The sequence below is a fragment of the Sparus aurata genome, chromosome 15 (assembly GCF_900880675.1).
Source record: "Sparus aurata chromosome 15, fSpaAur1.1, whole genome shotgun sequence".
In the NCBI taxonomy this organism is placed as follows: domain Eukaryota; kingdom Metazoa; phylum Chordata; class Actinopteri; order Spariformes; family Sparidae; genus Sparus; species Sparus aurata.
The window spans coordinates 28,138,138-28,161,417 of NC_044201.1; the positions used below are offsets into that span (position 1 = coordinate 28,138,138).

Below are 23,280 nucleotides of genomic sequence, written 5' to 3' on the forward strand. Positions count from 1 at the left end.
AAACATAAGCCAAACACACACACACCCCTCTGTACACACACACACACACATAGTGGGATTTTCCTCCAGGCGACTCCACAAACTCCCACTAACTGAAAAACACTCAACCGTTATATATATATATATTTATTTATTCATTGACAGGTCATCTTAACCTCTTTAATAAACAGTGAGACCATAAATTCACTTCAGTTTAAAATATGTTTTTATTTAGACAATGAAAAGTCTGATACAACCACACACGTTACGTCGTGCAGAGACACTTGAGGCATGAAAATCTCTCCACAAACTGAACTGTCTTGAAAAAAAGAAAAAAAAAATGTATTAAAGAAAATAATCAGCAGTTTATTCAGGTGTTTGTCCTCCGTTCCTCTAAAGATATTTGTGTCACCTTAAAGGAATAGTTCCACATTTTGGTGAAAATGTCTGTTAGCTTAGCATCAAGACTAGAAGCGGAGGGGAAACATTTAGCCTGACTCTGTCGTAAGATCATAAAAACTGTCTACAGCAGCTCTAAACATGTTTTATCTTGTTTGTTTAAGCCGTACAAATACAGATCGCAGTTACAACTACGAAATGTTGAACTATTCCTTTAAAGACTCTAAACCAACTCACTCTAAATAGCGGAATAAATCAATTAGTTGATTAGTTTTTGTTCAGTATTTATTATATTTTTGCTTTACAAGCTTCTGCAAATACCTTTAATACAAAATCCACCTTATGTTTAAATCATAAATAAAATAACCTGATAGGCAGCAGGAATATGTCTGATCACTGAAAGATAAAATATAGAACGATCATGCTGTTATCAATTATAAAATCACAAGTTATTCGACACCAGAAGCTGAATGAGAGCGGCAGCATCTAGTCGATTAATCGATTAATCAGTTAGTTGATCAAAAGAAAATTAGTTGCTGTTCATTTTATAATCAATTAATCGTTTCGGACATGTTTTTAAGGAAAAATGTCAAATATCTGACACTTTTCTTTGTAATTTATGAGAAAAAGACGAGTCTGAGTTTGTGGCGATCATTTTTCAAATGTTTGACATTTATAGACGAAACGATTAATCAATTGATAGTGAAAATAATCAGCAGATAAAATCAGTAATGAAAAGAACCAGAGCGCCAACATGCGTGGTAAATTAAAACGGCAGTGACTGAACTGATTACAGACGGAGCTCCAGATGTTTCGCTGGAGAAACTTCACAGAATTCAGAGAAAGTGAAGGTCGAGGAAACACCGAGAATAAACAGGTTCAGTGTGTCCAACGAATACTGAACACGCGTTTTGGTAAAAGTGATACAAGAATAAGTCTCGAACGTTTACATACTGTTTATATCATATAAGGCTGCTGTAACTCCTTCCAAAATAAAGTAAAAAAAAAAAGGACACCGACAAGAAACAAAAAATAGTTCTGTTTAAACATTAATATCAACAATCATCATCACTGGTATCCACCACAGTACCGTCGTCACTGTTATCCTTTTTCTTTTTCAGAGCGCTAACATTCAAAAAAAGGACTTTTTTCAGCTCTAAAGTGCAAAAACAACCACACCTGCACACACACCTGCATGTTGAGGGAGAGTTACTGACTGTGGAGTGATTGATGGAGAGATCAATGCAGCTGTGGTCGGTCAGTTTGGACGCAACAGAAACGTCAGAATATTAAACACAAATCTGCGACAGCATCGAATATGCATTTGGCCAAAGCTGACGTGTGTGAAGTGACGACACAGTACGATGTGTTTACAGGTGAAGGATCGCCGTCGAAACCATCCACGGAACATCTCTGTTCGTAAAAAAAGTAACAAGGTCAGTGTAGTTTGTCTTCAGTGGACGAGTGATTGCATCATGACTGACTGATTGATGTTCAGATGACGTCTTTTGCACGTGTTCAAACAGTAAAACCTGTCAGGAGAAAACAGTGTGCAGACGTAAGAGGACGCAGGAAACAAGATTCACAAATTTTAGTTTTAGCTCGACTTCAGTTCACGAAAACTCGGTCAATATCTCGTCCATCCTCATGCTGACGGAGGTGAAGTTTTATAGTCCACAAAATATTTCTGGAGCTTCACAGAAAAACAGAGTTACAGCATTCTCATAAACACCTGAAGTAGCTGGAGGCTTGTGTTAAAAATGTAAAAACAAACCCTACAAAATGGCTCCACACAGCTCATCCGACATCCTGAATGGATTTGAAAAGACTTCAGACAACGCTAACTCTTTTATCTTAAGAAAGGGTGTAAATAACATCTTTATTTATTATGCTGGACGAGCTGAGAATGAAGCAATTTTATGGTTTTTGTTCTGGTTTTTTTGTGTTCTCAGCTCCTTCAGTTGTTTAGAAGAATGCTGCAAAGCTGCAGAAAGGTTTCGTGGAGTAAGAAACTTCACCTGTCTCTTCATCCGACTGAGGGAGTACAGATAAAGACTGAATCTTCATTGTTGTGGGAACTTATCTTTAACATTTTGCACCTTAACATTGATTTGTCTCGTAGCAACCACAGAGATTGAGATGAGAAGTTCCTACATGTTTTTTTATTTTTAGAGCTGAGAGCTGATTAACCACGTGTGCAAAAGTCATCATCTGAACGCACTGTTGAACTTCAACCCTCGTCCAGTTCGTTCATTTGAGCACTTTTGTACGGAGGCCCTGAGAGCTCAACAAGCTGCGACTTGGAAAAAAAGCACACGCGATACAAAAATGTGTTTCCTCATTTTGTTTGTGGTTTCTTACGTTGCTGCATCGTTGAGCTTTGAGGGCCACCGCGCTCGTTTCTTTTCAGACTCTTGTTCGGTTGATATACATCACCAAAAGGCAAGAAAACACTGGCTCACAAGTACAAACATTAAAAGGCAGTAATTTGCACACATTCACGCCTCCAGAGACGCCTTTCACCTGATCACTGAGCAGAAGCACACAAGAGAAGGTGCAAACTCCTCGAGCCAAGAGCTGCAGGTCAAACTGGAGTCTTTTCTTTTACTCGTCACATCGAAACACTTTCCTGGCGGACCAGACCGGCTGAGCTGTGGAGAAGCTTTGATGGCACATTTAATGTGGATCATTACATTTGTGCAAACTTTGGCATCTGATGCCGAGTTCACCAGCTCTCTGCATCCGTGTCCCGACTTCAGGAACCTGCAGAGACGCCGTTTATCAGTCTGGTTTCTTCTTCTTCAGACTTCTGACAACCTCAAAGATGAGAAGCTGTCAGAACGACGGACGGAGTTATTTTTTACTTTTGCTTTCAGGAGGCAAGCGCGACTATGGAGGCCTGGAAGAAGCTGCTTGGCAAATTTTCCAAATAAAAAGAACGTTTGGCGAGTTCTTGAACATTATGGAAAATATGAGACAGAACAAGAAGATTTTCTTTCACGGTGGCAGGATTTCCATCGAGACAACAGACCTCCAGAATTCATCTTTTCCTGCTCGTTCTCGTGTGAACAGTGAACTCTGGTAGCAAAACAATCCAGAAAACCAGAATTCACAGTTATCCTCAGTAATTTAACTGTGCCTGGGAGCTTCCTCCTGCGACGGGTTGCCTCTGAGAACGTCCGGGTTAGCTGCCGTCACGGTAACTGCATCTTTCATTCACACATTTTTCCAGGATTTCCAGGTCACAATCGTCGGCTACCTTCATCTCTAAGAGTGTGGGGTCAGGGTTAAAGCATCAGATACTTCATCCTCAGAATGTCTCAGCTGTGAGGTTCTTCCTTTCTGTGTCTCCAGTGTGAAACAGTCGCAGACGGCCTGAAAGATTAATTATGACTTCAAAGTGCACGTGTTTGGCTTCAGCTGACTTCAGAGAAAAAGTAGGACGATCCGTCAGCTCGTCCTCGGTTTAATGAAGATCTCGTCGGTTCATCAACTGGAGGCGTCACTGATACTGTTCATGTTGACCTCTCAGAGTTTGTAACGGTCAGGTGATCAGATGGACAGGTCCGTGTCTGTGTCAGTGGGTGTGGTCTTTGGGCTCACGATGCCTCCTCTCTCTTCAGGAATGGAGGACGAGTCTCCGTTGAGGCCGGGCAGCACACCTGGAACACACACACACATACACACACACACACACACACACACACACACAGATGGGGAGTAAATACACACATCAACATTAACAGGTGGGTTTTCTTCACTTAGAATAAAATCATACAGAGAGAAGAAACGGTAAAAGTTCAGTGGCTGGAAGCTGAAATCAGTTCTTATTGAGATGTTTCACCAAAGTACAAATATTACATTACAACACCTGCAGACTAAATCTACAAGAACAAAAAGGATAATCTAAAAGTTTTAATACTCTGAGTACATTTTGCAAAGTACATATAATGCAAAATGGTACGGAAGCCCTGAAGGTCAAGTGAAGGTCTGATCTAAAATGTTTTCTCTTCTGTGTTTATGACTCCAGAACTGGAGGAAGAAGAGTTTTGCCAGTTTAATCTTTTATTAGTTCCTTATTATTTTTATTTTTTTTGCTTTCAGGTGAAAAAAAGTGAAAATAATTCAAAACCTTTTGCACTTTAGCCTCTTGTTGTTATACAAAAACCCTTTGAAAAGAAGTTTTGGCAGGAGAAAACTTTTTTGTGAGGCTCATTCTTCTCTTAGTTTCACACAGGGGAAAAAAAATTCTCCTGAAATGTTTCACACATAATTTGTTGTGTGTTTTTATAGATTCTATAATTTGGTACTAATTGAAGGATAATTGAGTCCAGTTACCAGGCAGATTATGGATCATTTTTATAAATCTAAAGCAGGTACTTTCCCACCGAGCACGATCTCCCTACAGTGTCTTCATTTCCTCAAATTTATTAGCAAATCAAATAATTGCTCCAGGAAATTATTAAGACGTCACAGGACCCTAAACAAAGTTTACTAATGAGCACTATTATCAGAAGGAGTGTCTCACGTTCGGTGTCATAAACAGAGCTGTCGGAGCAGGTCCGGTTCCTGCGCTGAGTCGACCTTTGACCTGCACTCATGTACTCCTTCAGCACACCGGACCTGAGGGGGAAAGAAAAGAATGATACGAGCTCAAACGGAAAACGTCCTCGCCTCGCTTGACAAAAAAGGTCAATTTTACAAGTAAGGATTCAGATAAAAATTGGATAAAAAAGACAATCTGCATTCTGTTTAATAAAAATAGATTTTGTCTCTTCTTGTCTGTGATTGTTACACATTTCTTAAAGTCAGTGTGAGGATGAGATGTTTTGATGGTGATGTTTTGGAGATGAAAGTCATCGTTTGCACTGCTGTTATCCTCTGAGAGATTAAAGTTATCAGTGATAAAGGAAAGAGTCAGTGTCTCCAACATGTTCTCTGCCTGCTGGAAGTCATCAAAGACCTTTGACAAACTGACTGACAGGCAAAAAATACAAGAATTTATAAGGAACATTTTGAAGTTAAAGACATTTTAATGAGCAAAGAACCCACAATGTTTGTCAAACCTGATCCTGACATGATGCAACCTGTTTCACTTTTCATACAAGCACCTGGCTTCTGTTTCAAGACAGTTTGACAGAAGTTATTTTTAAAGTGTTGCAATGCCGCCTCCTGGAGGACATCGTTAATAAAACATGAAATCAATAAAAGTCACATAACGTCTCAAAAGTTTTTGTCTGTCATTATTTGGACAGCAGGTTGATTTGGAAGCTTATCAGAATAAATTTAAATCTTTTTTTGTGTGGCTCTTATTTTGGATTAATCCTACTGTGTCAGCTCTCAAATGTTTATGTGTCATTAATAGAAATTTGGTTTGGTTTTATTGTTTTGTTTTTGTTTTGTAATGCAACTTCTCCGCTCTACAAATAAAGTTATGATCCCTGATGATCAGCGGTACGACACCTGTAACAAGGAGGAAGGTAATAAAATATGAATCTGTATTTTCACTCACCTGTCAAAGCTGTATGTTCCAGGATGACTGATCGACCTCTTCATCTGGGCAGACAGAAGAGAAGACATTTTAGTCTCATGACACATTTTCAATGAATAAACATCTGCATGTGATAAAAAAAAAAGAAGTAGAAAAATAATGATGCTGGTTTCAGTTAAAAGCAGAAGAGTGGCTGCTAATGTTTACTGGATGAGTCACCTTCAGCTCCAACTTCTGGTTGCCAAAAACACTAAAAGTCAGTTCAGTAACATCCAATTTATTTCCTCCAATCATTTTACAATCTTCATCTATTTAATTTGATTTCTCTTTGGCGTTTTGGGGATTGTTTTCTTGCAGAGACCTCCGTTCCCGCCTGCAGGCATCCGTTGATTGACGGTAAACAGAGTGTAACATAATGTTCACAGCGCTGCGACAAAAACAACAACAAATAAAAGAAAAAAGAAATGTTGCTAGAACCAAATTAAAGTGTGTTTGCTCTGAGTGGATAGTTTGGGTGATTTTCAGGTAAGTGGAAAAAGTTTTCTCATTATGCAAAAATGACCCTAAAGCCACAACCAGAAAGAGAATAAACACACAAACAATAAAAAATACATTATCCCGCTTTAATTTAAATAAAAACATCTGTTGGATTTAATGTTTCTGGGTCACAATAACCAAGTTAAAGCATTCTTATGAATGATGTTTGTTCAGGTTGACTTTATAAGGTGTAATTACCCTTTCAGGAGGTCGGAGGTCAGGGGTCAGACTCTGGTTGGCCAGCGTCATACACTCCTCTAAAGTCCTGATGAAGGTTGCACAGGTTGCACTGAGGAGAGAAGCCTGCAGAGGGAGGATGGTAACTGTCTGAGGGTGCAACTGCATCATTCACACATCAGTACAAGTGTGACAGAAGTCATCACAAAGACGTAAATGGGCTTAAAGTGAGTAGATTGTTTGTTTCCATGTCGTATCTTTAATGGTACAAACTCATCCTTAATAAACACGTAATTGTGTCTTAATCATTCTCAGAAAAAAAGAGTCTGCGGTTGTAAAAATACAGAAAAATGTGACAGAATTATTTTGGTGTTAAAGGATGTGATACCTCTGAAGTGGGCGGGGCCTCTGAGTCGTCAGTGTGCTGTGATTGGATGGTTTGGACCTGCTGGACGAGGAGGTCACAGTACAGACGAAGTTCAGACATCTTCGTCTTCAGACAGTCAGGACCTGGAGACGCACACACAGTTCAGATATCGTTTTTTTTAAACATCACAATCAATCAGAAATATTCAGTGAGTCGTGAACAGACACAAATCTTTTATCAGACTTCACACTGTGTCAGATATTTAAGCTACAGTAGAGCGACAGTTTCACTTCTCCCTTGATAAAATGTAATAACCAACATTAACTGACTACTTCTCAACCATTATGTAAATCAGCAGCTGTTATAATTAATCAGTTAATCATTTTGAGTAATTTTTTAAGGGAAAAAGGTCAAAATTCTCAATGTTTGCCAGGATACTCTTTCTAAGCTCCGTAGAAAAAAAAATTTCAAGAGAAGAAAATGTTTTTCTTCAGATGTTAGGAAAAACGTGTGAAACGAGGTGGAAAAAAAAAGTTTGGGCAGGAGTAATTTGTTTTGCATGTGACCAAAATAATAAAAGATTTCAGACAATTCTTTTTTTCCTGGAGATTTTTCTTTTCATTCACGTGTGACAAAAAATAAAATATGGAGAAAAAAATGTTGTTTTCATGTTTGAAGCACGATTTTGTTTCCCTGACGTGTGACATGACAGAGTGAAGAATAAGGTTTTGGCAGAAGAATTATTTCTTTTGAAAGGCTCATTATTTATTTTTTCAGTTTCACACAGAAGAGGGTTTCTTTTCAAATTGCTCAGCATCACACACAGAGATTTCCTTTTTCACATTTTCACAGATCGACTATTTGTGAATGCAGACGACGCCGAAAAATGATTCAATTTCCCTTCATGAAAACCAAATAAACACTATCATGAGGACCGATTCAGAGAGTCACGAGCTCGACTGGTGTTTATTTCTCCTCACACAAGAGCTTTAGACAGAGAGACAAACAGATGTTGTAGACAGACAGATGTTCATATAAACTGCGTGTACCTTTGTGTTTGTGACTGTCCAGAGTTCCAGCTTTGGACGAGCCCAACGCCACGAGCCACCTCTGTCTCTCTGCGGCGTTCACCGCTCGAACGTAGAAATGCTGCTCGCCGGGGATTATCAACTCCAGACGTGTTAGATCTGTCGGATGAACTGAAATAAAAAAAAACATGAGCAGTGTTTATTATTATTAAAGCAACACGATGGAGGACAGGTGAGGTCGTCTGCCACACATTTTAAACCAGCTGTCTGACCTTTGATGTCACACACGGACATCTTGATGGATCCTTTGCTTCCTTTACTGACGTCATCCTCGCTGTCATAATAAGAGATGACTCCGTTCTCCAGCACGAACCAGCGCGGCTGCCAGCCTGAGGACAGGAAACAACACGACATCATGAATTGTGTCTTTGTGAGGAGGTTCTATTGTTCAAATGAATAAAAGTGTACATTTATAAAAATGAATGCACCTGAAACTGAAATATTACAAATCATTCTGGATGCTACGGTTGCAGTTACTTCTTATTTCACATCTTCTCAAATAACACATTAGTTGTGAAAATGTCATCACAGTTTCCTAAAAAGCAAATGTGATGTCTAGAATTTGCTCCGAAACTGAGACATTCAAATCATTCTCACATCAGTTAGAAAGAAAAGAAGCTCATCGTCAAGAACTGGAACTTAAAGGGAACATCTGGCACCTTGGCATGAAAAATGAATTCAAAGATTTACTGATATCGGTATCAGAAAGTTCAGCTACCAGGAAGTAAAAAGTCTTTTAAACTTCACACCTTCAGTTTCCTACCACAGACTGTTAAAAACATCACGTCAAGATAAACACGATAAGATCATCGGAGGTTATTTTCTCACACTTTACAAAGTTCCTCCAGAGCCACAGGATGAATGTTACTCCCTGCTACTAGTTAGTGAAAGATGTATTAACTGAACTCTCAGCAAGAAGTGTGTGATTATACTTTGTAAATTATTCAAGCATCCTTAAGTTTTTTATGTGTGCTTTGCTAAATGTTCAGTAGTGCTGTTCCAGTTTTATTGTACTTCATGCATCTTCTGTAGCCGTCACTGAGACTGCAGCTGAATATGACGGTCAGGGCTCTAAAAATACAATTCAGTGGTGAGCACATAATTGCATGCATGAGTGTAATTTTATTCGATTTACTTTGTCATGTGAAGTTTCTTAGAATTCAAACTCAGATCTTTTATTGCACTTTTTTTTATTATGTTTGGTGTTTATGTTCCTCAGATAAATAACTTCTTTTTAATCCACAACTTTGTCTTTCTTTGCTTTTGTTTTTATATGCGATTTGATCATTTTCTTTATATTTTAACATCTTTTTTTAATGTCTCTGAGCAGCACTTTGAATTACTTTGTGTCTGAATTGTGCTACATGAATAAACTTCCCTTGCCTTTTCTGTTTTATGTCCCAAATAAAAACTATGCTTCGTCTCAGCTGTTTGTAGCTCTATGACAGATTGTATGACATGTGAGTCTTCTCCTTTTATATAAATATCTGTGTATGTTTATAAATGACATCTCTATGAGCATTGGGTTACACGATACAGTAAAGTCCAAGAGAAATCTGACTTACATTCTTGTACAAGTGTAATTAAAGCAGGTTACAGTGGGAGGCATTATACCATTATTATTTTTAGACATGCCATGCTGCCATCATTAAGGTCACATGCCAGTATAATCCCTGTTGCTGTGGGTTCCTTTTTATCTCCACCAGTAGATGATGTGTTGTCTGTCACATATTACACGATGCTCTGTCAGTAGCATCTTAAACATGATGAAATAAACAGAAATTAAATGATATTGTGCATGTTGGATGCTGTATAATCGCCAAGTATTCGGTGCAAGCTGCTAAATCTACACAGGAGTATAATTTCTGACTGAATAAAGCTACTTATAATGTTAGTAGCCCTGGTGTGTCATGTCGCACCCTTTAAAAAACTAATATTAGCTTGTTAGCTCGGCGTAAATATTGACAGTTGGAGGATGTTTGCCAAGCTGTTAGCACTGCTAGCTAACACTAACAACACTGCTCGTCATTCATTCACTGTGCCAGACAGATACTTAGTTAAAACAGCTGCCAGGCAGTCAAACACACGACTCACCTGTCATGTAATTCGTCCACTTGTACAGAATCCCCTCCATTGCTTCGCTTCACATCGGCTAATTAGCTGTTAGCTTAAGCGCGGCAGGCTAACTGAAGCTAACGCTCGCTGTCGCGCGATCTCTCTCAGTGACAGCGGGTTAGAAAATAACCCTCATCGTGACTTATCTGGATGTTTGTGAGGTGTTTGTGGTTTGTGAGAGCTGACAGGCAGTGTCTGCTGGATGTCGTCATGCTGAGGGCTTGATTGTGTTGAGCTGTACGTTGACTGAAGGCTAAGTTGTGAGCAGTCAGCTGGTGGAGAAAAATGTCAACAAAACAGGGGCAGCGTCTGTACGGAAGTCCGCAGGGGACATTCCAAAAGGAGCTTTTTCTTTACATGACAGATTTATGATACAACTACGGAAGCCCTGAGGGAACAAGAGAGGATTCTGGTGATCATCGTATAAGTTTGGTCTAAATTGTTCTTTCTCCCTGAGTTTATGACTAAAGAACTGGTGAAATAATAAATGCAAAAATAATAATAATAATAATAATAATAATAATAATAATATATGCAACACATATTTTTATTAATAATATTGTTATTATTTTCATTTATCTAATTTTCTATTTTTCTATTCATAATTTGTTTAATTGAGTGAAAAGATTACATTTCTCTGCAATTTTTTTTTTTTTAAGTTTTAAGTTCTTTATCTTATGTGAACAAATTTGAATAAGAATAAGAAATGGTAAGAAAAAAAATGTTTCATTGTTGAAAGCAAGAGAAAAAAACTTTTTCAGGGAATGAATTTGGGGGGTGTTAATTATTTGTGACAAAAAAGTGAAAAAACACTGCATAAAAATTTGTATCATGTGTGGAAAAAAGTAAAAGCTGTCAAGATAAATGTTTATTTCTCGGGAGAAAAATTTTATCATGTGAGAAACTGAATATGAAAAAAAAAATCAAGAAAAAAGGGTTAGGGTTAAAAACGTTTTGAATCATGATTGAATTAACTGAAAAAAACATTTTCAGGAAAAAATCATGGAGAAACCAAGTGGAAAAAAAAGATATCAAGGAAGAAACTGTTTTTATCATGTGTGAAAAAAGTGAAAAAATGTAAGGGGGGTACATAAAAGTTGAGTGTGAAAAACTGAAAACATTTCAAGATAAAAATGTATTCCCAAGGAGAAAAAGTTTATCATGTGAGAAACTAAATACAAAATCTTTTAACATATGTAAACAAACAAACAAAAAATCCAGGAAAAACATTGTTTATCATGGAGAAACCAAGCAAAATTTTCCCTGAAATCTTGTATTTTTTTTGTTCTTGTTATTGTTTGATTAATTACTTCCCACATCCCTCTGACTGTGTTCCACTATTTAAACACACACTCTTTGGTTGTGCTGTAGTACCTGTGAGCATCATTTAGGGGGGGGGGGGGGAAAGGAATGTATGAAAATTTCAGGCGTGTATCAGACTTTGGTGGATATTAAAATTAAAATGTGGGTCTTTAGGATATTATTACATAATTTGGGACTTTACCTTTATAAGATGATGTTTTGATAACCAGCAGACAATGAACAATAAACATACAACAGTGTTTGTCACAGCTGCAGCAGCCGGCCTTCTAGGCTGGTTACCATGGCAACCAGCATGCCACAGCAGTGTGTGTGTGTGTGTGTGTGTGTGTGCGTGTGTGCTGTGCTGAATCACCTGAACAGGAGGCCACAGCATCAGTCTTCATACAGAATCCTATAACAGTAATAAAACACGATACAAGAATAAATCAGTTTTTAAACTTACTCATTTGTTTTCATAGATATTGTTTGTTATTATTACAAACAACCTGAACAAACCTGCACCAGATGATGAGAAATAAACTTAAAGTGACAAGTTTAACCTCAAAGAGTTCAGAGAAATAAAGAAATTTAAGCCCAAAGTGTGACTCAGAGCCGAGTGACGTATTTCCTGTATGACAACAGTGACACCTGCTGGCCAGAGGCAGGAAGTGACAATAGAAAAGGCATTTGATCTCTGTGCTTTAAATGTTTACTTTTATTCTTACAGAGATAAATAATATTAATAATAATAATGACAACACAGGCTGGACCGTGTTTGACCTCAACATCCCTCAAAAATTCAGTTTACAGGATTTTATATTCCGACCATCAATCGCACTTTTTATAATTTCAACATGAATTCAATGTGAAATATAAGAAACATATAAATGCAAATTTGATAAAATATACCAAAATACAGAACTAGCTCAGCAGCTCTGCACCTCATCTGTCTTCTGTCTGTGTTACAGAGATAACAATGACAATGTGAGAGTTTCTTAGTGGAGAGAGATCAGACAGCTTCAACAGAGTCTGAGGCTCTCTGCAGTCTGCACGGTGAGAAACTCACACTCTTCTGGCTGGAACATCAGTGTGTCTCGTCTGCAGAGACTGAAAGAAAAACAGCAAACACAGATTCAGACCAATCGATGAAGCTGCACAGGGTCTTAAAGAACAGCTCCAGAAGTCCCCGAAGCTCTTACAGGAGAAACTGAAGGTCTTTGAACAAGTTAAAGGAAACTGTGATCAAACCACAGAACACATCAAGGTCCAGGCTCGACACACAGAGGGTCTGATCAAAGAGCAGCATAAGGAGCTTCATCAGTTTCTACAAGAGTAAAAAAACAAAACAAAAAACACAGAAAATAAGATAAAATGGCTCTTTGCAGCTTGTCCAGCATAATCTAAGCCTCCAACACAAACATAATGTGTATAAAATATTAGAAACACTTTATTTATGACTGATCATAATATTACGTCACTGACCTCCTCATGCAGTTCCCATGGATTGTTATTGACTCAGAATCAGAATCAGAACTCCTTTATTGGTCCTGCAAACGGGGACATCTGTGTGTCACAGCAGCCTAAAGACAGTTCAATTTAACAATAAACAATAATAATATACAAAATAAACAATATAATAGAGAGGTAAGAAATAGATTTCTATAAACATAATTTGTACAAGTGCCCCGCCCCTTTCTGTGACATCACCCCATGAAGTCATCATTCACATTTAATTTCATTAACTTTATGGTAAAAGTGCAGAACAGAAATCAATAATAATTGAGCTGAGGTGTCCAGATCACCTGAATTCACCCGATTACAATATTATTGTAATTCAACTTGATTATATTATGTCCGTATTACGGTGGCCGGGAGGTGCAAACCAAAATTACAAAATGTGAAACACTTTTACGAAGCTTGAGACAAATTTACATTTTGGAAAACATTTTTACATATCATAAAACAAAATTACATTACCGAAACAAATTTACATTTCAGAAAACAAATTTACATTTCAGAAAACAAATTAACACGATACAAAACACTTTAACAAACGCCGAGACAAATTTACAAGTGGTGAAACACTTTTACAAGTCCCAAAACAAATTTACAAAAAACATCAACCGGAAAGGGAATGTACCAACTCCGGGGTTGTAGAATGGAGCTGAATGTGTTCGTCCTGCTCCTCCTTGTGATCGTTTCACTTTTGTGGGATGTTTAATGTCTTAAATGTAGGTCATATGTTCAGACCTTCACAGTTAAATGTTGTCTTATTTTTACTTCAAAACTGTGTTTTTATTCATACAATATGCTACTATAATACAGAATTGCATCCCCACCCATGGAGAAAGTATTGCAGAATCACTGCAGACAAAGCGAACCAGAAGCCAGAACCAGAGCTGAAAGGGAAACAGTTCAGCTTGTTGGAACTTGTTCATCACTTCTTTAGTGAAACCAAAGAAGCTGGAATGTGCAGACTTGAAGACTCCCCGGTTGTGTTCATCTTTGACGGTCTGGACGAGTGTCGACTTCCTCTGGACTTCAACCACAATCAAATCCTGACTGAAGCCACAGAGTGGATGTGCTGCTGAAAAACCTCATCAGCGGGAAACTGCTTCCCTCTGCTCGCCTCTGGATGACCACACGACCTGCAGCGGCCAATCAGATCGCTCCTGGGTGTGTTGGCATGGTGACAGAGGTCCTGGACATTTTTAAGAAGAGACAAGTTTTTATCAAATGTGAAAAAAGTGGCGAAAAAATAAAACAAGGACAAAAGTTGTTGTTTCTTTATCATGTGTGAAACTGCAGGACTAAAAAAAAGTGAAATCTAATTTTGGTGATGTGAATCTACGGAGCCCCTAAAGGATTATTTTATTTAGATTTATTTTCTATTATTTATGAAACCAAGAGCAATAAACGAGTTGAAAAAAAAAAGCATCACGTTTAAAAAACCTCTCGTACTTCCTGTTTACTGCCTCCGCTGTTGCCCTGACAACGTCACGTCACGTCCTCTCCCCCGGCTGAGTTTAGTTTCACTTCACTCAGAGTGAGATCATCGTATCACAGCGTCTTCTCTCGATCTGAAGGTTCGTACGAAACATTTTTTTTTATTAGTGCGTGACTCTTGAATGACTTGACGTGATTTGTTGTTGTTGTTGTCAGCGACGTTTAGCTTTTAGAAACAGAAGAAAAAACCTTCTGAGACCCGAAGAAACGAGCAGAAATGGAGCTGATCACAGTTTAGTGAGGCGATGTGTTCGTCCTGTGATCGTTTCACGTGTGTGGGACGTTTAATGTCTTAAATGTAGGCTACATGTTCAGACCTTCACATCTGAATAGTGTTTAAATTGTTTCTTATTGCCTCTAAACTTTGATTTTATTCCCCAATTATGATGTTATTACTGTACAGTAATGCATCCCAACCCACCGAGAAAGTATTGCAAAATAACGGCAATGACAGAAATGACAGTTACAGGAAGTTACATCATATCATTCTTAATTATTAAGTGATTATTATTAATTTTTTAAAAATGTTTAGTTAAACTTGACAAGGGGGAAAAATATACAACATATAAACTTTTTTCACAGTGAACATAAACCTCAACAATGGTTTACTTTTAATTTGTTATGTTAATATTTATTGTTATAAGGAGGAATATTTTAAATAAACTAGAATGTGGCTCTTTGACCTGCTGGAACAGAATTTAAGTGACAGAGCTGACATAATGTTATCCCTGTTTGTCAGTAAACATTCCAGGTGATGAGGGCGGCATATGACCAGGATGTATATCTTATTAACCTACAACCTTATTTATAAAAAATAATGATATTCATAATAATATATTTGTTTATTGAGCACCTTTAAAACATTTTACATGTCTAGTTTTATTATTATTTTGATGATTTACCTGTATTTTAATAAACTCACCTGCAGATGAGTCACAGTAAAGGTCATTCCGGCCCGCTGAGATATGAATCACAAAACAAAGGTGGAACACCTGAAAACAAAGAAGAAGAAATGGAGGGGGGACAGAGGACAGTGTGTTCTTCAGTGTTTAATGATATGAGCTCGTAAAACTGTCCAACATGTTCATCCACATTCCTCAGACACCTTGCATTTAAGAAACATGACGATACGTTTGTCTGGCTGTTATCGGACTTCTAACTGCTTCAGAAACACTGTGAGAAGTGTACATGAGCTCAGAGAAAGAAAATTACCTGACGTGTTATATGACAATAAAAATATAAGAAACACTCTCGCAGTATAATAAATATATAAAATGAGGTCTGTAGGTATAATTCATAAATGCATTATTATCTTGACTATCTAATTATGATACAGCCAGGTGGAGTGATGCCGAGATCCAAAAGTGGCTGAAGGTATGTTGATTGCTGCTCAGCAGCATGTACCGATCCTCAGACCGGCATAGAGATTCTCGGAGTGGTATATACCAAAGATGCCAGTCTGGGGATCTATACGACTGAGCAGCAGTCGACATACCTTAAGCCACTTTTGGATCTCAGCACCACTGACAAGGTTACCTGGTATGAAAAAATAAGTAGTTAACTGAACATAATTTATAGTAAAATAATGTACATGGCTCCATAATCTACTTTAAAATATACACTAAACTGTTTGGTCAAAGGGTTTTTACATATCTTGAGTTTAATACGAATAACCGGAATTTTACTGAAGCATCACAAACCATCCTGATGGACAAGGAGAAGAAGAAAAATCAGGAAAAGGAAATGAAACCTGAGTAATTTAGAGGCTGACGCTAACAAAAAAATGTAACACTGACATGGTTTATTCTGAAAGGCCACTTACACATATATTGATGATAAATAGTATGATTGTATGATCTAACACAAATTTCAAAATCAGAAAATATCTTAAACTAATAATCAGAATATTCCAATCATTAAAATATCATGTTGTTACCCGTGCTTGAAAACAGCCTCTGTAGAATCGCGTCAGAAATATTAGTCTCCAGTAAAACGTGTCACACATTCTATCGTAAACAAAACACACAGCAGGTCTTCAAATAATTGTTGAATAGTTCCCACCGACCATTGAATCATACTTTTACTTGAAATGCTCATTACTGGTGAATATCTGTAATAAGGTCGACACAACAACTAAAATAAGTTATCTGAGGGTTAACTCTCACAACTCTACATGTTTCCACGGGCTCTGATATGAAAGCAGGAAAATTATATAAAGGGTGAAGATTTACACTGAGTTTTCAGTCGATTGATTGATTCTTTCAGCTCTGCAGATGAAGGCAGAAAGTCTCCAGGAGCTGATGTGGACGTGAAATCTGCAGCAACAGCCGAGGTAACGTGATTGATTTTAGATCATTAGACTAACTGCAGATGTGCGACGTGACTGGATACAGCAGAGTGGGGAAAAAAGAGGAACATTTAAAATGTTGAGGGGCTTTTAAAAGTCAGGAAAGAGAAATGGAAAGAGGATCGTGAATGTCTTTATTTAGATTTGACACTGCAGCTCAACAGTAGCTGAGGAGGAGAAGCATTGACAGACATTTTATATCAACATTAACTAACAAAACTTCAGTCAGCTACACAAAGAGGGATTTCCTTCATTACAAGTAACTGTTATCTCAAATTGTACTCATAGTAGTGGAAGGAATAGTGTAAGTTTTATAGGTTGTGTCCAGTCAGAGCTCTTTGTGTTTATCATGTGTCTAACAGTATTTATGAGAACTGATGTGTGATCTCTCTCTGTGCAGGTGTTTGTGTGCAGGTGTGGCCTCAGCTATGAATCATTGTGAGCAGACTCCCTCTAAATCCACTCTGTGTGGGGAATATGACGGCTGCACCAAAGCTCAGAGGTGAGATCTAACTGTTAATGACTTGTATATAAATCAGCGCCTTTAATCACTCCATCATTATTTACACTTACATTGTGTTGTGTTATCTGAATACAGCTGTGTGTCCATGATGAGTGACGTGTCGATGGAGCCTCCTCTAACTTTTAGGAAATCTGATGGTGGAAGGTAAAAAATTATGACAGAGAAACATAACTTTGACACTCACGATTCCTTCACAACATCACACTATCAAGTTATCAAATAACTACTACAGCCACTAGTGATGCTGAACATGCCAACATTAGCAACCTGTGCTCCCATCTGTGTTAAATTTTAGGCATCATATGCCCTTTAAGTACGTCAAGATGGGAGAATTACATGCACAAATCAGCTCTAACAACGTAATGCTAGCTAGTTTGTTGTGAACGTAGTTGTTCACAAACATGCCTATTTACTATTTATCTTTTATCAACTTGAATTAACAAACTTTAGTTGGTTATCCAATAAGGACTTCCTTCATCACATGTATGGGTATTGGTACATTTACTCAGATTGTACTCTGACGAGTGAAAGGTACATCATCTGTACTGGATACTTGTTTAATCCAAGTACTCGTGTAACCATAATGTCTTAGTATCAGTGTAAGTTTGATATGTTATCAGTCAAAGCTCTTTGTGTTTGTCATGTGACTCATAGTCATTGTGATAAATAATGTGTGATCTCTCTCTGCAGGTGTTTGTGTGCAGGTGTGGCCTCAGCTATGAATCATTGTGAGCAGACTCCCTCTAAATCCACTCTGTGTGGCGAACGTGATGGCTGGACCAAAGCTCAGAGGTGAGATCTAACTGCTAATGACTCTTCGATATATAAGTCAGCATCTTTAATCACTCCATGATTATTTACACTTACATTGTGTTGAAGCCCGGAACGGCAGCTCCCACCTGACTCACCTGCACCTGACTCTGAACACAGCTGTGTGACCATGATGAGTGACGTGTCGATGGAGCCTCCTCTAGCTTTTAGGATATCTGATGCTGGAAGGTAAAAAGTCAAAACAGACAGTGACACATATCCAAATTTTACCCCTACCCCTCTTTTGAGCGCCTCCTCGCCCCTAAAAACAGAGTTAGTGGTAGTGGTTGAAATCTCCCCTGAGATCTGGGAGCTCATTAACCTTGCATGCAAATATCTGTTTATCCTTTATCTTGTGTTGTGGACAGACATGATGTGAGCTACTTCTTCATGATTCCTCCACAGAGTCGACAAGGAGGACTCAGAGGTTTCCAGTGTTAAGCATCAAGCACACCTGGACTCCATACTTACGGTCTGTACATTAAATCTACTTTTACATCTGTACTGCTGACAATCATCTAAATGCTTTAGGACTCTTTGGGACAGTATATTATCAGTCTGTCCGACATGAATCTGACGTTTGGGTCCTTGTCTCATTTTTTAATCTGATCCAGACGCTGGAGGAGAACATTGTTACTTTTGTGAAGAGCGAGCTGGAGAAGATCAAGAGTGTTCTGAATCCAGATTACCCAGAATGCTCAGAGAGTCAGAGGGAGGATGAAGAGGTGTTGGATGCTGAAGAGGAAGAGCAGAAGAGTAAGAGCAGAGAGGCATTTCTGAAGATCGCACTGCACTTCCTGAAGAGCATGAAGCAGGAGGAGCTGGCTGACTGTCTGCTGAGCAGTAAGACGCTTTCTGTCACGATTCTCTAATGAAGCAAACTGTCGATCACAGGTTAAATTTTTCTAGATATGAGGGGAAATAATGCTCACATGCTTCAAGAATGGTCCCATTTCTAGAGTTGCGAGGCCGTTCTTCCAACTTCAATGTGTTTATGTGGCATGTCGACAGCTGTTTCCAGTATTTAGTGACAAGGAAGCGCAAAGGAAAAGATACAATGACTTTACAATAAATGTTTCTAACCATCAACCCTCTTTCCAAGTTGTTGTTCTGACTTGAGAGAGCATTCACATAAATTGTCCCAGTCGGAAAAATCATTTTTGTACTCATTCTTTGAAGAAGTAATGTAGTTGAGTATTTTCTTGTTCTTGTTCTTGTGTTTGTTCAGGATATCCTGTTCCAAGTTGTTTCCAGCGTAAACTTAAATCCAGCCTAAGGAAGAGGTTCCAGTGTGTGTATGAGGGAATCGCAAAAGCAGGAAACCCAACGCCTCTGAATCAGATCTACACAGAGCTTTTCATCACAGAGGGAGGTACCGGACAGGTCAATAAAGAACACGAGGTCAGACAGATTGAAACGGCATCCAGGAAACCAGACAGAACAGAATCAACAATCAGACATGAAGACATCTTTAAACCCTCACCTGGAAGAGGGCAGCAGATCAGAACAGTGATGACGAAGGGAGTGGCTGGCATCGGGAAAACAGTCTTGACGCAGAAGTTCACTCTGGACTGGGCTGAAGACAAAGCCAACCAGAACATACAGTTCACATTTCCATTCACTTTCAGAGAGCTGAATGTGCTGAAAGGGAAACAGTTCACCTTGTTGGAGCTTGTTCATCACTTCTTTAGTGAAACCAAAGAAGCAGGAATGTGCAGGCTTGAAGACTTCCAGGTTGTGTTCATCTTTGATGGTCTGGATGAGTGTCGACTTCCTCTGGACTTCAAGCACAATCAGACCCTGACTGATGCCACAGAGTCCACCTCAGTGGATGTGTTGCTGACAAACCTCATCAGGGGGAAACTGCTTCCCTCTGCTCGCCTCTGGATAACCACACGACCTGCAGCGGCCAATCAGATCCCTCCTGAGTGTGTTGACATGGTGACAGAGGTCAGAGGGTTCACTGACCAACAGAAGGAGGCATACTTTGTGAAGAGATTCAGGAACAAGAAGCAGGCCAGCAGAATCATCTCACACATCAAGACATCACGAAGCCTCCACATCATGTGCCACATCCCGGTCTTCTGCTGGATCACTGCTACAGTTCTGGAGGATGTGTTAAAGAACAAAGAGGGAGGAGAGCTGCCCAAGACCCTGACTGAGATGTACATCCACTTCCTGGTGGTTCAGTCCAAACGGAAGAATGTGAAATATGATGTAGGAGCTGTGACGGATCAGCATTGGAAACCAGACAGCAAGGAGACGATTGAGTCTCTGGGAAAACTGGCTTTTGAGCAGCTGCAGAAAGGCAACCTGATCTTTTATGAATCAGACCTGATAGAGTGTGGCATTGATATCAGAGCAGCCTCAGTGTACTCAGGAGTGTTCACACAGATCTTTATAGAGGAGAGTGGGCTGTACCAAGACAAGGTGTTCTGCTTCGTCCATCTAAGTGTTCAGGAGTTTCTGGCTGCTCTTCATGTCCATCGGGTATTCGTCAACTCTGGAGTCAATCTGCTGTCAGAAGAAGAAACATCCTCCCCAAAATACAACTCTGCAGAACCACACTTCTATCAGAGTGCTGTGGACGAGGCCTTACAGAGTCCAAATGGACACCTGGACTTGTTCCTCCGCTTCCTCCTGGGTCTGTCACTGGAGACCAATCAGGAACTCCTACGAGGCCTGCTGACACAGACACATAGTAGTTCACAGACCGGTGTGGAAACTGTCCAGCACATCAAGAAGAGGATCAGTGAGAATCTGGCTGCAGAGAAAAGCATCAATCTGTTCCACTGTCTGAATGAACTGAATGATTGTTCTCTAGTGGAGGAGATCCAACAGTACCTGAGATCAGGAAGTCTCTCCACAGAGGAACTGTCTCCTGCTCAGTGGTCTGCTCTGGTCTTCATCTTACTGTCCTCAGAAAAAGATCTTGATGTGTTTGACCTGAAGAAATACTCTGATTCAGAGAAGGCGCTTATGAAGCTCTTGCCAGTGGTCGAAGCCTCCAACAAAGCTCTGTAAGTAGAGAGATCATTGGATTTATTTTTCCAATAAAATGCTAAATTTCAGCTGCTTTATTTTTCCTTCTCTTCAGATTGAGTAGCTGTAACCTCTCAGAGACAAGTTGTGAAGCTCTGTCCTCAGTTCTCAGCTCCGAGTCCTCTTGTCTGAGAGAGCTCGACCTGAGTAACAACAACCTGCAGGATTCAGGAGTGAAGCTGCTGTGTGCTGGACTTAAGAGTCCACACTGTACGCTGGAAACTCTCAGGTCAGGGTTCAACAAGACTGAATAGTGCAGTAACCTTTCCAACCTCTCAGTACTCAGAATATGCAACTTGTATGTTGTTTTGTGTGTTTGTAGGCTGTCAGGCTGTCTGATCACAGAAGAAGGTTGTGGTTTTCTTGCATCATCTCTGAGTGCAAACCCCTCCCATCTGAGAGAGCTGGACCTGAGCTACAATCATCTCGGAGACTCAGGAGTGGAGCTACTCTCTGCTGGACTGAAGGATCCAAAATGGAGCCTGGACACTCTCAGGTATGAAGAGGCCTCCTGCAGTCACAGACAATCAGTCTCTGGAAACTTGGCGATATGATCAGATTTGAGAAACCAAACCTCGCAAGACACTGAATTTCTCTCTTTTGTTGTTTAATGTTGTAGTCTCTGAAGGGTGGGGATTATTTGGTAAAAGCTGGAATCTTTTGTAGAGAATGACAAACTTCTGTGTCATTTTCATGTTTCCATTCTGAAAGAGGATGTGCTTGTTCTTTCAGGATTGAGCCTGGTGGAGATGAATGGTTGAAACCAGGGCTGAAGAAGTGTAAGTGTCTTTTTTTAGTCACACACTGTTAACTCCTTCAAGTTTCTGATGCCATCATCATTCTCTTAATAAATGAACAGGTGATGGATCAATAACTGCAGCTGTATCATTTCTCGTTCCCTTCATCAGATTTCAGCAAACTCAAGCTCGACACAAACACACTGAACCAAAAGATCAAACTGTCCGATAGCAACAAGAGGATGTCCCATGTGGAGGAGGATCAGTCGTATCCCGATCATCCACACAGATTTGACCACTGGCCTCAGTTGCTGTGCAGTGATGATCTGACTGGTCGCTGTTACTGGGAGGTGGAGTGGAGCGGCAGAGTCCACATAGCAGTGACTTACAGAGGAATCAGCAGGAAAGGAAACGGACACGAGTGCTTGTTTGGGAGGAACGATCAGTCCTGGAGTTTGGTCTGCTCTGATACTATCGGTTACTCCGTGTGGCACAATAACAAATCCACATACATCACCACCTCCGCCCCCTCCTCCGGCTCCGACAGAGTAGCGGTGTACGTGGACCATCCTGCCGGCACGCTGTCGTTCTACAGAGTCTCCTCTGACACACTGATCCACCTCCACACCTCCAACACCACGTTCAGAGAACCTCTTTATCCTGGGTTCAGGTTCTGGTCTGACAGGCCTGGTTCCTCAGTGGCTCTGTGTTCTCTGTAGAAGACCATTGATCTGTCAGTGGTTGTAAGTGTAGTTGGAGCAGGTGAGGGGTACCTGAGCTGGACTGGACTCTGGAGGGTTGACAACTCCCTTGAACTTGTGTTACAATTGGACAGCCTAAAGAGCAAAGTCAACGTATATATTTTTATTTATGTTTATCTTCATTTATTAATCTGAATTGTTGTATCTTTATTTAAAGTCTCTGACTATATGTTCACGAGTATACAGTTGTATATATTTATTACCCTTCAGTCAGTTACACCAGTTATTGTCGTTTGATTATTGTGGCCACATTTGCTTCATTAGGAGAGTTCGTTTCTGATCGGTTCGTTCATGGATGGATCCTATCATGCACTTACATATTCTCCTCTTGAGCTTTGCAATTCTCAAAGCACAGTGGTGAGAATACAAATGTTATTTTCTTATTTATTGTTTTTTAATTTATGCCCATCTCCATTTCAGTATCCCCTTTGCTGCCCTAACAATGCAAATCTTTACCCGTTGTGGGACTAATAAAGAATTATTATCTTATCTCATCTCTTTGCTGATTGGTGTGCAGGAAGAAGCCTGAGGGCCAGTTCCAAAGCACACAACAAAAAGTCTCAACAAAACAAAAGTAAAATATGTCTTCTTTGCTTTAC

General features: G+C 39.4%; 2 protein-coding genes and 1 long non-coding RNA gene across 3 annotated transcripts; 1 reads left to right on the forward strand and 2 right to left on the reverse strand.

The window, feature by feature from the left end:
- Nucleotides 1-187: 187 nt before the first annotated feature.
- On the reverse strand, nt 188-10,482 carry plekha3 (pleckstrin homology domain containing, family A (phosphoinositide binding specific) member 3). Its single transcript, XM_030442494.1, has 8 exons — nt 10,133-10,482; nt 8,251-8,367; nt 8,000-8,149; nt 6,972-7,093; nt 6,605-6,709; nt 5,891-5,934; nt 4,907-5,001; nt 188-4,040 (listed from the first exon to the last, which is right to left on the reverse strand). The coding sequence occupies exons 1-8, from the start codon at nt 10,170-10,172 to the stop codon at nt 3,931-3,933; spliced, it is 783 nt and encodes a 260-aa protein (XP_030298354.1). The 5' UTR covers nt 10,173-10,482; the 3' UTR covers nt 188-3,930.
- A 3,063-nt stretch (nt 10,483-13,545) lies between these two features.
- On the reverse strand, nt 13,546-17,462 carry LOC115597181 (uncharacterized). Its single transcript, XR_003987039.1, has 3 exons — nt 17,382-17,462; nt 15,384-15,453; nt 13,546-14,156 (listed from the first exon to the last, which is right to left on the reverse strand). It is a non-coding gene; the product is annotated as an uncharacterized LOC115597181 (long non-coding RNA).
- Nucleotides 14,451-23,170, forward strand: LOC115597177 (NLR family CARD domain-containing protein 3-like). The gene is made up of 13 exons (XM_030442919.1): nt 14,451-14,541; nt 16,727-16,793; nt 17,209-17,310; nt 17,407-17,475; nt 18,022-18,123; nt 18,211-18,330; nt 18,547-18,613; nt 18,756-18,984; nt 19,370-21,161; nt 21,239-21,412; nt 21,506-21,679; nt 21,916-21,962; nt 22,092-23,170. The coding sequence occupies exons 3-13, from the start codon at nt 17,237-17,239 to the stop codon at nt 22,637-22,639; spliced, it is 3,396 nt and encodes a 1,131-aa protein (XP_030298779.1). The 5' UTR covers nt 14,451-14,541; nt 16,727-16,793; nt 17,209-17,236; the 3' UTR covers nt 22,640-23,170.
- The last annotated feature ends 110 nt before the right edge of the window (nt 23,171-23,280 follow it).

Bases quoted from the DNA above. Each gene is read 5' to 3' on its own strand.
- plekha3 (XM_030442494.1), bottom strand. From the start codon at position 10,172: ATGGAGGGGATTCTGTACAAGTGGACGAATTACATGACAG. The intron at 8,368-10,132 runs GTGAGTCGTGTG...TCCTGTCCTCAG, and splicing joins GTGGACGAATTACATGACAG to GCTGGCAGCCGCGCTGGTTC. The intron at 5,935-6,604 runs GTAATTACACCT...CTGTCTGCCCAG, and splicing joins ACCTCCGACCTCCTGAAAGG to ATGAAGAGGTCGATCAGTCA.
- LOC115597177 (XM_030442919.1), top strand. From the start codon at position 17,237: ATGAATCATTGTGAGCAGACTCCCTCTAAATCCACTCTGTGTGGGGAA. The intron at 17,311-17,406 runs GTGAGATCTAAC...ATCTGAATACAG, and splicing joins GGCTGCACCAAAGCTCAGAG to CTGTGTGTCCATGATGAGTG. The intron at 18,124-18,210 runs GTGAGATCTAAC...ATTGTGTTGAAG, and splicing joins GGCTGGACCAAAGCTCAGAG to CCCGGAACGGCAGCTCCCAC.